The sequence below is a fragment of the Chaetodon trifascialis genome, chromosome 21, assembly GCF_039877785.1.
Source record: "Chaetodon trifascialis isolate fChaTrf1 chromosome 21, fChaTrf1.hap1, whole genome shotgun sequence".
Taxonomy (NCBI): Eukaryota; Metazoa; Chordata; class Actinopteri; order Chaetodontiformes; family Chaetodontidae; genus Chaetodon; species Chaetodon trifascialis.
In genome coordinates, this window is record NC_092076.1 from 10,505,578 (window position 1) to 10,520,480 (window position 14,903).

The 14,903-nt window shown below is 43.9% G+C and overlaps 1 protein-coding gene across 1 annotated transcript in view; it reads left to right on the top strand.

Annotated features, from left to right (window-relative positions):
- The window catches only part of svild (supervillin d), a 29,454-nt gene extending 15,028 nt beyond the window's left edge, over nucleotides 1–14,426 (top strand). Inside the window, exons 7-28 of the mRNA XM_070990625.1 lie at nucleotides 67–199; nucleotides 5,483–5,630; nucleotides 6,010–6,093; nucleotides 6,339–6,425; nucleotides 6,657–6,840; nucleotides 6,935–7,107; nucleotides 7,684–7,845; nucleotides 8,007–8,143; nucleotides 8,260–8,407; nucleotides 8,548–8,693; nucleotides 8,838–9,013; nucleotides 9,270–9,405; nucleotides 9,676–9,976; nucleotides 10,191–10,345; nucleotides 10,493–10,589; nucleotides 10,698–10,905; nucleotides 10,991–11,124; nucleotides 11,218–11,373; nucleotides 11,991–12,134; nucleotides 12,274–12,386; nucleotides 12,756–12,911; nucleotides 13,063–14,426. Of these exons, the coding sequence (XP_070846726.1) occupies nucleotides 67–199; nucleotides 5,483–5,630; nucleotides 6,010–6,093; nucleotides 6,339–6,425; nucleotides 6,657–6,840; nucleotides 6,935–7,107; nucleotides 7,684–7,845; nucleotides 8,007–8,143; nucleotides 8,260–8,407; nucleotides 8,548–8,693; nucleotides 8,838–9,013; nucleotides 9,270–9,405; nucleotides 9,676–9,976; nucleotides 10,191–10,345; nucleotides 10,493–10,589; nucleotides 10,698–10,905; nucleotides 10,991–11,124; nucleotides 11,218–11,373; nucleotides 11,991–12,134; nucleotides 12,274–12,386; nucleotides 12,756–12,911; nucleotides 13,063–13,149 (3,265 nt within the window). The 3' untranslated portion in view covers nucleotides 13,150–14,426. The remainder of the gene's footprint in view (nucleotides 1–66; nucleotides 200–5,482; nucleotides 5,631–6,009; nucleotides 6,094–6,338; nucleotides 6,426–6,656; nucleotides 6,841–6,934; nucleotides 7,108–7,683; nucleotides 7,846–8,006; nucleotides 8,144–8,259; nucleotides 8,408–8,547; nucleotides 8,694–8,837; nucleotides 9,014–9,269; nucleotides 9,406–9,675; nucleotides 9,977–10,190; nucleotides 10,346–10,492; nucleotides 10,590–10,697; nucleotides 10,906–10,990; nucleotides 11,125–11,217; nucleotides 11,374–11,990; nucleotides 12,135–12,273; nucleotides 12,387–12,755; nucleotides 12,912–13,062) is intronic.
- Nucleotides 14,427–14,903: the final 477 nt, after the last annotated feature.

Here is a 14,903-nt window from a genome sequence, read left to right on the forward strand (position 1 = left end):
AATATAGCAGACGTAACAAATAATGATATTAATGCTGCCTTGACGAATGTTTTTTTGCCTTTTCAGACTGGCAGAGTTCACCTCTGAAAGTGAGAAGAAGGACAGATGGAAGAAGACCAAGCCAGCCGAGCTGATCCAGACGTCACTGGCTGATCGCTTCAGTCAGCTCCAGGATGCTGAAAATGCCTGGAGGAAGAAGGTAAGATCGTACTTATTGGACAAACTCTTCCTTTGTGTGGTGAAGTATAGTAGCTGCTTGTTTCGTGTAAATAGTGTGTCCACAAGACCTCTTAAGAATAAGAGCGAGTTTTCTTGGAGCGCATTGTTTTTTGGGGGTGTGTGAAAGGGCAGTCATGAGCAAATCCTGCCATATGTCGAGGCTTGGTCTCAGCTTTGTGTGCAGGGAGAGAGAATTGGCCGTGGACACATTTCTTCCTCTGCTGAATCAGCTTATTTCCCGGAGTTGCTGCCAAGAGGGTGTGAGGTTAGGAGGGCTTGGGGGTGCAGCGCATTTGGGAGTGGTGATGCCAAAGCCAGAGATCCAGGGCTTAGCTAGCCTCCCAAAGAGAAAGAGAGACACGCCCCTTCCCTTCATGAAAATAAAACCCTACACCATGACCAAACACCTGCAAACCTTCCACACTAATGCCTTGCTTCCTTTGCTGGTTTTTGTACTCGCCTCTCTTCTTCCTGAAAAAACAAATCATTCAGTAAGCAAACATTTAATGTCTCACAAATGTATATAAGCATCTCGGTCTTTCAGAGTCACTCCGGCAGGCTTTTAACAGACACGTGCTGAGATAACTGACATCTTTTGAAGTGATAATAGAAGGACTTGCAGGTTTCGGCATGCTCTTCTCCTGAACAAACAAGACCACCCTTGTTGAGTTTTTAAAGTGGAAAAACAACATTACACTCTGTAATAACCAGTTCAAGTAAAGAATGGTTCTACAGGAGTGGAAAACCCCTTTGTGTGCCACAAGGAATATCCCCAAAACAGTCAATTGGACACTAAGATTGAAGTGATGTCATGCTTATTTATACAGCTCACCTCTTGGCTTGATGTCTGCCAAGATCAATGATCCTCTTGGGGGATTTCTGGTTTGGACTCATTCTTCATCCAAGGATGACCTAACCCTAGAATAAATCCACTCTTAGTCTGGAAAAAGCCACTTTATAAGTAAGTACAGGCAGCCAAAAATGTGAACAAATCCCCAGTCAACTAAATACTAAAAACTGATGTCATTTTAGATTTGTGTGGTCTGTCTTCATTATGATGAATCAACACAAAGCCCATAATAATTTAGTACAAAAACTGCATCCTCAACACTCGCACGCATGAAAGAAAGCCAGACTGATGTCCAAAATGTTTGCGGATTTCTTCCTTTAATTCTATCTGAGGTTGCTAAATTGGTCTGGAACCTGCTGTGCACTGCGGCTGCTACTGTACAGCTCAGGGAAACGAAGTCACATCAGAGATAATGCATGGTTTGCCTCAATTATTTGTATTGATGCCATGTCGGCATTAGCTATGGGGCATTAACTTGCATGTGATTATTCATGTTACATTTTCTCCCTCGAGGAAAAGCCATTGCCTTTACATGTTTAGGCAGGTCGTTTCATCTCCTCCACTGCCAAGCCAGAGCAGATGTTCGGTTGATATGTGGGAGACCAGGGAATGTAACATGCATGGTACACACCGTGGTCATCTTCAACCAGCTCCAGATGTTTCCTGTTAAGGCTGCTAAGCTGTTCTCTACACCACGGTTGTGCTGTAAAGCGAGGCCTTGTTGTAAATTCAGATTAAAGAGGGGTCTGCCCTGTTTTGATTAATGATTGTTAGTCATACGTAGCCTGTTTGCAGCAAGTCATTAGTGAATGATTAACTGTATGTAGATAAAAAAGTAACAGAAAGCTGCTGTATTGTCAATCCAAATTCAGTTTTAGTACATTCAATTCCAATTTTTTCCGCTAAAAACTATTTTGAAATCTACAGTTTGCTTTCAAATCCCTCCTAATGGTTCGCATTACAGTGATGACTCATCGAACACTAGTCTGATCCAGTCCATTAAGACTAATAATTAGTTCTTGTGTTGATTCCCAGCAAATGTATTAGAGATAATCAAGTAAAGATGAGCTGATTATCTGCAATACTCTGTGAGTGTGTTGGCTCTTTAAACAGGCAATTTAAAAAGACAACTCACAGCATCATTTGTGGAAAGTTAATGCATTGAAAGGAATCAAATGTTTGTGTTAAATCCTCTAACGGGGTGAGACTTTTCCACTTGATTCCAACTAAATCGTGAGACCAGTTTCATACCCTCATAAAGTGGAATGATTCATACGATGCATTGCTTTCGGTTTATGGCATTTGCCCTCTCTGCATGCACTGTTATAAACAGTCTATTTTCATTTTCCTTTCTCTCCCATCCTCCCAAACTTTAAATGACTTCAAATGTCTCTTCTGCAGTCTTCCGTGCGAGAACACGCTCACTCCAGCTGTTGCAGTCTAATGTTGCCCTGCTATGCTCTCCTCCACACTCCTCTGATAACCTTCCTTTCCTCTTCTCCTCTTCTTCTATTCCTCCTCCTTTTACCCTCCAGTTTCCTCTGTCCTCACCTGCGGACTATTCCCCTTTCTTTGACTTTGACACCCGCCTGTCAGCCTTTCCCAGTCCCTTCAGGTGAGTGTGTGTACATACGTGTGTGCTGCCTTTTCATCATTTTGTTATTATTTCTCTATCTGTGCTCTGGACAGCCTCTCAAACTCTCCAAGCTTTACCGCAGAGAAATCAGAGCTGTCAACACACTTGCTGGGCTACATGGATGTGGTTCGCCGGCCCTTCATTGGTCGATATCTGTGTCAGTGGTTTGGCTGAGGCACTGCCTGCCTCGTACAGTAAGACAGGGCTGAGAAAAATAGTTTCCTGTGGGGGTTTGAGGCCCAGACCCTTTCCTTCCCTCCCCTCTCTCTGGGGTCCTGTCAGGCCAAGGTATTTCCCCTCTCTGATTGACTCCAGAGATGGGCTGCCTGCTAGAGGGGCCATGTCAGTGTGTGTGCTTTAGGACTCCGTGAGATGACAGGTATCGTAGTTTGCATGCATGTACGAGCATTATTGTATCAAGACACTGTAATGTAAAGTAGTGCACAAGCAGTTGAAAGTGGTATGTTTGAGTGTGAAGAAACAGCATTTGCGCCCAAAGCACAGACGTTTCTCACTCACGCTGCCTTCAGGAAATGTGACCAAGTCAGCAAGAGTTCACTTTGAAGTGCAGCCCTTGCGTGTCGTCTCTGTGTGTATGCCAGTATAATTAAACGCTTTTCTTTGAGCTTTTCTCTCAAGTCAGGTTGATATTTGACCACACGATGCAACATGTTAAAGTGTAAACTGAGTGAGAGAGAGAGGGTGTGTTCTGGTTTGTTTGAGTGGAAGATTGTTTGAGGGGCACTGGTGTTTTTCCATTTTGTCACTACATGGTTTGTATATTGCAAACGTGTCACATCAACACAGAGTATTCCTCAGGCTTGTTATTTGAATTTTACTACATTTTTGTCATAAGGCAGGTCACTTTCCAGCTTCCTCCCTGCCAGGCTATCAAAAATGATTGGTTAAGCAGGGATGGAGAGTCTTGCTCAGGGACAGTTCAACAGTAAATATATCGCTAGACACAAAAACTGTTCCTGGATTAAACTTTTGACCATCCAGTCACGAGTCTCTCTCCAAGCACCCCTGGGCTTTGGCCTCAAAATGACGTTTTTTGCAATAACTGTGAGCTGGAGGTAGCGCAATTGATTAATGGTTCAGTAAAATATACTGGATGGTAGCTGTAAGCATTGAATTAATCAGGTGCTCAAATAACAGATTAGCCTTTGAAAACAGCATGCTGTAGCTTGTTTACATCATCAATAATTTGTACGAGGTACTGTCACACTATCCGGGCTCCCTTTGGGTGAGAGGCAGAGCACGCTGTGTTCATCACAGAACTGTATTCACAATATTACAGTCAAAAGACAGAGTCCTGCTCAGGTGTTAAAAAAAAACAAACCCAAAATGATTATTTGGTTGTTCTGTTATTGTGCGCTTGAGCATCTTTAAATTGCAATGCGAAAGTACAAGTTTAAGAAAAGTGACTTTGCTCGCTCCAAAGACAGCTATAGCCGAAAAATGTTGTCAGCTGTAGCTAATTCACGCTAATTCGGTGAGTCAGCTCTTGACATGCCAGTGTCTGCAAGTTCTCAAGTCAGTCGCAACCGCTCACTGTATTTCTTTTGTGTTTCTTTTCATTCAGAAATATGTTTGATTATGCTTGACACAAGCAGATCTTTTGTAACACTATGTTGACAGACACAGAGGTTCATCTATAGAAAACAAAGTTTAAATGACGCATCATTCTGCCTACAGCATGCTTTTACAGCTACATCAATTTATTGTCAAAATGCATCAACTGCTGATTTAGCACGAAAACTCCTCCTCTTCTAATACCGCACTGACATCAGCCCGGCTGCAGTTTCGGCCACAATATCTTCTCTGCTTTAAAGCTGCTGACATCTGTGAATGTTTAAGTTGACTCTTCAGAGCTTGCAGTAAAGATGATGCTATGAGTTACAGCGTGACAGTCAGCAGATCAGCCACAAAGAAAATTCCTCTCTGACTTAAACAAGCCGTTTGGTTTTGGGAACCTCAGTCATTTGTTTGTCGTTTACGACCATCTCCTGCAGCACGCGCTGCCCTGCCGTCACCCTCTTATGGATTCATATCAGCACATGTGCACCCATGTTTGTGATGTCCTTTTCTTCTCTCTTATCCTGGACAAGACCTTTGCTTCTTGCTGCTTATCTCCTTGGAATTTATTTTCTCTGTGTTTCTCCTGTGTAGTCAGATAGTTTTGCTTATTCTTTGTGTAACCTACTGTCGAAAGGAAGTCACCACTCATGGCACATTACACTCATTATTAGCGAAGGAATAAGGCGAGGCAGCCAGTAAAAACCCAGGCAGTGCCGTAAAACGCTTCAAATATTTAGGAGTGGAATATCATTAATTACTGGAACAGCTCTTGAGGTCCAGTGGGACCAGTAAACCTCTGCTAATTCATTTTTAATGGTGGACTTCAGGTGCAAAAATGGCAGCAGGGGTAAATCATGCAGGGAGAGCTCTGCTGAATAGTGGGTGATGGATGGCCTCAGTTTTTAAACATGGATTTTGGTGTTTTAGGCCTCCAAATTTTTCATGTTTTGTGTTGTAAAAATAAAGTTGGAATAATGCAGTGAAAACTTCTGAAAATAGTTGTTCTTGGAAGAAGCCACCAGCCCCCGGAAATACTTAGAAAGCAATGGGATCTTTAGCAAATTAATTTCTGCCTGTGAAGTTGCTTCACTGTCTTCCTCCAACATCAACAGTAATCTCTCCTGTCCTCCTGCAGCCTTTCTGGCTCACTCGTGGTCACTGTGTCCTCATAACTGTCTGATTAAATGTTCCAACAGAAGTCCAGTGTGGATGTGGGAGCCAAGATGTCATTGGCAGAGAGGATGAAGGTGCTTAAAGACAAGGAGGAACAGTGGAAGAGCAAAGGCAAAGGAGCAGCCAATGACTCTGTCCAGTTCACTGTGGCTGGACGCATGGCCAAGAGAGGTAAGACTGCACCGAGTTCATTCAGTGTGGCTTCTGCATACCCTTCAAGTTTTTATGCTTTGCTTTACATTAGTCCTTTTTATTTCTTTAAATGCAAATGAAAATGAAAATGGACATACAATCATTGCAGCCCCTATAACACCATATATAGACCATATATAGACATTTTGCTATGTTACATTTTATCCTCCATACACAGACACAAGTACGTCAGATAGGATGCCTTCAGGGTAACTGCATAGTGAATGTGGGAACCATGAAGATGGGATCAAGGAATGATCACTTTTAGAGCTGCAGTTATCAGTCAATTAATCAATTTCTTTTTTTAATTCATTGTGAATGTAATGCAAGCCCTAATTTTCCCCATTTGTTCGTCCAGGTCTTGTGTCAGATACCGGAAAAGAAGAGTCGCCTCTTATCTCTCTCCGGAAGTGTAATGCCACACCTGTGAAGCCCCACGAAGGTAGTAGAGGTTCCCCTTCAACTTATATGTAGTATATCAGTGTGTGAATCATTCAGTCGATCAGTAAAGTGATTAATCCAATTAGTCTGTCAACACAGCAGATGTTGTGACTATTTAAAGTACACTCTTACTTGAACTGTGCTCTTGTGGCCATGAGTGTCAACAAATGCTACTAAGTCCAGACTATATTAATGCCAGAAAATGCAGAATTTATTGATCAATTCGTGTTTGTTTTGGCTGGACAGAAATCTCCAGTAGAACTGATGTCAAGGTGGAAGGAGATAAAAGGCTCGACAAGCTCGAGTCTTTCCTTGACAAGCTCCACAGTAAAGGTACCATCCACAGATTTGTTGTTATTCACATGCATGTTATGAGGGGCCTATTGTACATGTATGTGTACAAACTGGTAATTCCACATCTAAATCACCTTACCACAACTTTGTCTTTGTCGCATTCACCAAAAGCATCATTCAGAAAAAAAGCATCAAAGCAGGAAAAGAGTGCTTTGTAACACTTCCTGTTCCATCTTTCCTGTTTCCTGCTATGATGATCACATGGGTCAGGGGTGACCAAAAGCAAGACGTCCACCATCGAGGTGACAGCGGAGATGGAGAAAGAGGTGATGACCCTTGATGACGAGGAGACGTTCGGCAGCTTCTACAAATCTGTCTCACCCTCGACGCGCCACGACTCCAGTGTGGTTTTGACGGAGGAGGACCTCAGCGAGATCCAGGCCAATACACCAAAGTTAATATAATGATAATAAGTCAATTTTTTTTTTACTGTAATTCTCAAGGCCTTGGAGTAAAAACCAACTCTGTTTGTGTGTCTGTGTCTTCAGGCTCACCTCAGCTGTGGCAGAACACAAGCGAGCCGTGCGACCAGCCAGAAGGAATCAGGGCTCCAGGAACCCTCTGCGGGCTCTGGCTGCCCGCAATGACATCCGCCAGGTCTACACCGAGCAGAGGCTTAATGTGGCCACTGTGGAGACCAAGAGGATCCAAGTGGAGAGGAGTAAGGCTGCTCAAACTTACCCACCATGGCGCTATTAAGGTTCTCAGCAAGTGAAATCCACCTGGTTATATGTTTATGTGTCCCAAAAATCAGCTTTCTCAAGCAGAAATTTAGGTGGGGAAGCTGCGTTCCTCTAATCCCCAACCCTGATTATAGAGACCAGGTTTCTCGTTTACCTGATAATTAAAAAGCTGATTACTGCAAGAGTAACCAGGTGACTTCACTGTGCGCACAGTAAACACATTGCATCAACCTGAAAGTCGAAGTTGGATACCAGTTAGCTCCAAGAGTGGAGCTTTGAAGATGCCTGATATTCATATTCTGTATTTTCAGTTTTGAATATGCTGCTTGCATATTTTCTATATTCAGTTCCCCTTTTAGATACACCTCAGAGACTAGTCTAACCTTAGTGACGTTTTCACAGGTTACACAAGAGGAAGTGAGCACCGCAGCTATTAGTCGACTGTCTGGCATTGCTCACATGAAAGAAGAAACTAGAACATGTGTCCCGTATATTCTGATTTATATTACAAATCAGTTCAATTTCTCACTTGCCTCATTTTCTCTCCCTCCAAGTGGCAAAACACTCCAAAACAAGCCTGGCCGATGTGGCCTTGGCGGGTCTTGCCAGCAAGGAGAACTTCCGCAAGATCAGCCTGCGCAGTGTGAAGTCGACGGATGTTGTGACCAATAACAGCGCAGTGCCCTTCAACAAGCTCATGCTCATCCGCATCAAAGGTCAGAAACATGAGACAATGTGCTCTGTGTTTGTATTCTATACATCGTTGTTGAATACCGGTGTGATGTGTGGTAATCTGTCACCCGTAAACATTTATCGGGAAAACAACATTTTACAAGATGAACAGTGATTTTAAGGCGACAAGCTGCTCTCTCTGTAGGTCGGAGGCACGTCCAGGTGCGCTTGATGGAGCCCACAGCCAGCTCTCTGAACAGCGGCGACTGCTTCCTTCTCATCACGCCAAAGCACTGCTTCCTGTGGAGCGGAGAGTTTGCCAACGTCATTGAGAAAGCTAAGGTCGTGACCCTCTCGCAGAATGAAAAGCTTCAGCAAACCTTCCGAGCCACTTTTGGTTCTGAATGTATGTGCAGGATGATAAAATGTCCACTGAAATGTGTTTCTTGTGTGACCAGGCGTCGGAGATGGCGTCGTTTGTTCAGGCCAAGAGGGACCTTGGGTGTAAGGCCCCCCAGGTGACAGTGCTGGAGGAGGGCATCAACACTGACAGCAGATGGGCCAAAGAGTTCTGGAGCCTACTGGGAGGACATACCCAATACAGAGGTTCATACACACGCTCATACACACATACTGTCACTGTGTATATGCTTTTTAATTGAACCTCAGCATTTGAAGGATTTCTCTGTCTAACCACGAGGCCTCCCTGGCACCCAGCTCACCCTGCTGTTTGTGTGTGTTTATAGGAGCAGGGGAGCCAGAGGAGGATGAGCTCTATGAGAGCGGTGTGTTAGACTCTAACGGTGTGTACAGACTCGAGGGAGACAAACTGGTGCCTCATGAAGACGCCTGGGCCTCCATCCCGAGTGTCTCCTTGCTCAACTCTAAAGAGGTAACACCACAAGTAGAGGAATGACCTCATATGTCTGGGAAGTGTGGAAAGCAAATTGATCAGTTTTACACATGGAAAAGCCTGCACAGAAAGTCAAACATCCTCCATCTTTGTCTCCTCCTTCCCCCGAACACTGCGCCCCAGGTCTTAGTGTTTGATTTTGGCAGCGAAGTGTACGTCTGGCATGGGAAAGACGTGCCCTTGGGTGACAGAAAGGTTGCTGTGAAACTTGGAAAACAGCTCTACAGTGGCAGCTATGACTACAGCAACTGTAGAGTCAACCCTTTAGACGCCTCCTGCACGAATAAGGATGTGCCTCTGTGAGTAATCCCACCACCGATTATAGCAGTTAACGTAATTGTAAAAGTACACTGTGGTGGACTATTTGGTTTTGATTTGAGCCGTTTTGAGTGCCTGCTTCGCACTTGATGAATGCAGTCATATGTGATATTAATGGGCAGAAAGGTTTGTTCAATTATTGGTTGTGTTATTGTAGCCCCTAGTGGTTTTATGTTGCCAGTACAGCTGCGCAGAGGAGACCTGTTTGTACGAGTTCCTCATGTGTGTGCTTTCCAGGCAGGGGGAGGGTCGTCCGAGCTGGACTCTGTTCGGCCGGCTGTCGGAGCACAATGAGACGGCCCTGTTCAGAGAGAAGTTCCTGGACTGGGCTGAGAGGAAGAAGGAGGAAACACTTCAAGCTGAGGAAGTCAAGGTAGAAGAGATTAGACTTACGTATAATTAGCAGCGAGTCTGTGATCAGTGACAGCTTTCAGAACTCTGTTGCTTGTTCGTCACTGTTTTGGGTTCATATTGGGCTACTTCCTGTTTGGGTACGTTCATTCTTACTTGTTTTCTTGTGGCCTGGTGATGTATATTCATCTGTTTTAAAGGATGTAGAGGACGCGCTGTTCTGCTGTAGCGATTTCAATTCATGAATGTACAGACTGAAGCAACTAACTAAAAACATCCTTTGTCTCCATAGAGCCCAGTCCAATCCACTGAACGCTCCCCGTTTGACTTGGACCTGCAGCCGTGTGACGCCAAGGCCCTTTTGGACAATGAGCCCGATCCGGTGAAGACCGTTCTGGAAGGGGTGAACGTCCATCGTGGCCACGGCCTGGTGAGGGCGGACGACGGAAGACAGGCAGAGCTGGCGACGGTAGCTGTAGATGCCTGGCACATCAAAGAGCACGGTGAGGAGGAACTGCCCGAAGAGAGCGTGGGACAGCTACACGAGAGCGACGCCTACATCATCCGGTGGACGTACTCTGTCACCACACTTGGTGAGTCATATATTTGGCACAGAGAATAAACAGTGTGAAAATGGGAGATTCTAATGTGAAGACCTGGAAGATGATAAATAGCAGAAATAATTAATGTCTGACTGAAAGACAGCATTGGGAGAGAGGCTCATTTAACTGTTGCCAATGAGGTTTGAAAGAAGAAGTCCTGATTTCATCCGCCGGGTTTACTCTGGGTCTTTTCTGTTTTTGTCAGTGGGGAAGCGGCAGAAACCCGGCGAGCTGAGTGCTGGTGCTCCTGGAAGAGAGAGGTCTGCTTGTTTTTTCTGGCAAGGCCGTCACTCCAGCATCAGCGAGAAAGGAACCTCGGCTCTGATGACGGTGGAGCTGGGCAGCCACAGGGGATCACAAGTGAGTATCAGTCCATCACAGCCACACGCAATCAATAAAGTGTCACTTTTAAGTTCCTGATTAGAACTTGTAATTAGTGTCTTCACCCACTCATCATTTATTAACCAGCTTGTGTTTCATGAAAGTGTGTCTTGATTGGCTGTCCAGGTGTTGGTGAGTGAGGGAAAAGAGCCTCCTTGCTTCCTCCAGCTCTTCCAGGGAGGTTTGATCATCCACAAGGGCAGCAGAGAAGACAACAACACAGGTAGAATACAAAACACGCACCGTATGACTGCTGCTTTATTTAGAGGCTTTGGTTGCCTTTAGATTTTAATACCAAACTCTTCTAACCGTGTCTGTTTCTGCTCTCCAGGCGGCTGGAGGTTGTTCTGTGTCCGTGGGGAGAAAGAGGTGGAGGCCTCGCTGGTGGAGGTAGATTGCCAACATGCCAGTCTGCGCTCTCGTGCCAGTCTGGTGCTTCTTAACGCTCAGAAAGGCCATCTGTACTTGTGGCACGGCTGTAAAGTACACGCCAGTGCGAGGCAGGTGGCCAAGAGAGCTGCAGATAAAGTAACCCAGAGGTAAACACATAAGGCAGGTGGATGAACAAACATGTAATGGATTGACATATGCGGACCACCCATTTTCTGTGTTTGTGTCTGCAAGGTGTCCTTCAGAGTTAGGTCTGAGCAGCACCAGCAGTGTTAAACTGGTGGAGGTGGAGGAAGGGTCTGAACCCGCAGAGTTCATAAAGGCTCTGGGCCCGCAGGACAAGAAGGCCTACGACTGTATGCTGCAAGGTGCGTCCTCACGTGCACACACAGCGCAGAAAGATCATTCACGACTGCCTCTGTGAGCTGATGTGGTGAAATTTGTGTGCGTTTTGTCTCCAGATCCAGGGAAGTACAACTACACCCCCAGACTGTTCCAGTTGAGTGCCAGCTCCGGGGTGTTTGAAGGGGAGGAGCAGCTGTATCCCGCCAGGGTGACAGAGGGAGTCATGGCGATGCCTTTCCTGCAGGAGAACCTGTACTCTGCACCGCAGCCAGGTACCACACGCCCACCAGTAGCCATGATACATTTCAGTGAATTACATGTTTCTTATTAGGTTTATTCTGTTTAATAGATAGATGCATATAAATCCTAGAATATACTTAAATGGCAGCTTGGAGTTGATAACTTCAATAGAAATATAGGTTGAAAATGTTTGGGCCTTGCCTCACAAAGAAGACACACAAACAGCATCTGGAGAGTATTCAGGTATTGTTAGGTTAGATGTCAGTGACTGTGCATGTTTTGAAGCTTCGCCCCCTTGTGAGTCATTCATCAAAATCATGTGTACATTGCAGAGATTCATCTTGGAAAACAGTGTTTTTGTCACCCTTAATCTCAGAGTCTTGGCAGGTTTCTCATCATTGGTGCCCAAAGAAGCAGAACACAAAAATGACAAAAACATTAAGATTAAAGATTCAGTACTTTACTGCCATATCAGCATAACTGATTTGTGTTCGTTTGGTCTCAGTTACACATGCACTGTTTGGCTGTTTTATTGTTGGGACCTGAAGTGCACCTACAGTAGACGGCATTTCCTGGACAACATTACCTCTTCGTGCTCCTGGATCTTACAGGACATGTTTTGTGAATGCTTCTGCTGTTGCTTCTCCAGCTCTGTTCCTGCTGGATAACCGTATGGAGGTGTACCTGTGGCAGGGCGGGCAGCCTGATGACACGCAGTGCACCGGCTCTGCAAAATTACGCTGGAACAACGAGAGGAAGTGTGCCATGGAGACGGTGCTGCAGTACTGCAAAGGTCAGAGTTCACAGACAGCTGCTGGCTAAACAGTCTGGTGGTTTGATTGACAATCAGGAATGATTTGATGCTTTCACAGTGAAATTGCTGCTTATATTTTTCATTTGTTGTCAACACTTACTTGTGTTTTGATTTATAGAAAAGAACCCTCGGCGCCCCCCTCTGGCCTATCTGGTTCTAGCAGGCTGTGAACCTCTCACCTTCACCAACATCTTCCCTTACTGGGAGAAGGATTCGAGTATCGGCTCAAAGGTGGGATGCATCATTTTTTTATTGTGACGTCTCTGTTTTTACCAAAAAAAAATTTTTTCACATACTTTAACATCATTTAAATTTCTTATGTATGATGTATAATTAGGGATGCCCTGATCACAGCCGGCACTGTATGCCTCGCTGTGTGTTAGGCAACATCAGACTTGACTTAAACATTGTTTTTCCAACTTTATTAAACAAAATGTATCAAATAAATACACGCATATATAAATGTGCATAATTGTTATTTTAAAATAATGTTATTCACTACCAGATTGGCCAGTTGTCACTGATAACCTATCCAGTTCTAGCTTCAACAAATAAGTTTCAATTCAGCATTTGCTTACTGTAACTTGTGTGTCTACGCAGGCCGAGCGCTCAAAGAACAAGGTGATGTTAGTGAAGGAGGCGTTGTCTAAGCTCAGCAAGCAGCAGTACTCCATCGAGGAGCTGACCAGGAAACCGTTACCAGAGGGAGTGGACCCTCTGCGCCTGGAGGATTACCTGTCAGACCAGGACTTCAAGGTAGGACATGTTTGTGGATCATTTTTCAAACAGACAGACAGAGCAAAGTAAAAAAGCAAAGTGTTGAAAGCAAAAAAATAGACAATAGAAACCTGTCACAAGTCTCCTAGAGGAGAAATCAATCTTTCATTTGTCTTTTAACGTTTTGCAGACCCTTCTTGAGATGAGTCGAGTTGAGTTCAACGCCCTGCCAAACTGGAAGCAAAAGAATCTGAAGAAAAGCAAGGGCCTGTTCTAAATCACATCAGTTTGTCCACAAATCTGCCTGTTTTTGACGTTCTCAGCAGCTTTTCTCACTTCTTTTTTATCCCACAAAAAAAAATCATGTCATGTTTTTTAAGGGAGAAAGAAAAGCAAATGTACAGTTTTTTTCAAATCTTTATCTATTTTTACGCCATTGTCAATGTGTTACTGAAATATTTTAGCCAACCATTATGTGCAATTGTTCATCTTATTGATGGCAAGACCTTTTCTTTGTATGGAAAAAATAGTTACCCTCACATTATAAATATGTAATATACTATAAACGAATGTGTTTTTATGTTTACTCCAGGCACTGTTTGTGTGTTTGTATAAAAATCGCCTGTGGTTTTAAAGCTGAGGGAGTCATTGATCGACTTTTATATTTCATGGAGAAAGCGAGCTTCGTGTAATGGGATTAAATTGTGCAGAAAAATGTCTCCACTTAGAGGCTGACAAAGAAAAGAAGAAAAACAAATCAAAGTTCAGACAACAATCCCTGTAATTTGTGGCCGTTTGAAAGACACACAAAGCGGGATTGTATTCTAGACATCTGAATCTTGTTGTCCTGTAATTTTAACGGCAGAAACGTTCAGTTTTTATCTCTCCATTGTAACAGGTGTGTGTGTGTGCAGACATTGGTGCTGCAAACTCCGAAATCCCAAAGAAAATTTAAACACTTTAATTCTGACTTTGCAACCATCCGCCACTCAAACTGAACTGTATATTTCTCCCAGTTGGGTACAGGATACTTCCTGGTTCTCATGAATCTCTGCCTGTGTGCCAGTGACGGCAGCACTCTGATCAACTGGTTGTTTGGGACCAAATGTAATTTTCTTTTCTTGTTCTAATTTTTTTTTTTTTTTTGTGAATCTGTGCGTGCAAGAGTGTAAATGTGCAACTTTAAAAGTATTAAGTGTGAGTGAGTTTGGGGAGAGACAGCGAGAGAGTGACTGTGCTGTATAAACTGCCTTTATTAGCTATAGCTGACACAAATGCATACTGCAAAACGTGTGTATGTTATGTGTTAAACATATTGCTAATACGGCTGCCTGTGATGTCCGAATTAGGAAATTCTCTGCATGATTTTCACAAAAATGTTTTGCCTAGCAGTCATGTATTAGCTTGTTGCAACATGTGATACATAAGAGCTGCATTGTGTGCGGAGACCAGCTTCCTGGCCAGCTTTTATTTCATGGCACATAAACGTAAACATTGGTGGTGGGGAAAACGAGGTATTATTGCTCAAAATTCCCTTATAAATAAACAGTTTTTAAAAACATTGGGTCATGATCTCGTTTTCAGCTTGAGGTTGGATGTCGTCGGCATGCTGTTCTCAAAGAGGATTTATGGGTCCTTTTACTGAAGACATTTTGGGATGTCGCAGGTGTAAATAATTCAATTAACGATAGCTCACGAGGACAGAGCAATCGTCAGTGTTATTAGTGGCACCTGTGTTTTTCCTGTTAAGACCAGCAGTTTGTAGTTATTGCAGTACAAATACAAATGGTACTTCTTTGGAATGATTAGACATTTATGTTGTTGATAGATATTTTAAACGTTGACTCTGCCTCACCTGCTGCTTTAAAGCCGTATTGTCTACGCAGGGACCTAGGTGTGCTGACAGTAAAGCCTCTGAGAAGACTCTTTATGAAGATAAAGAAAGTACAAAATCCTGTAGACTCTGTCAACTTTTACAGCACAACACTGCAAAATAAAAATTACAGAGCTAACATAAGGCCTGTCCATGGC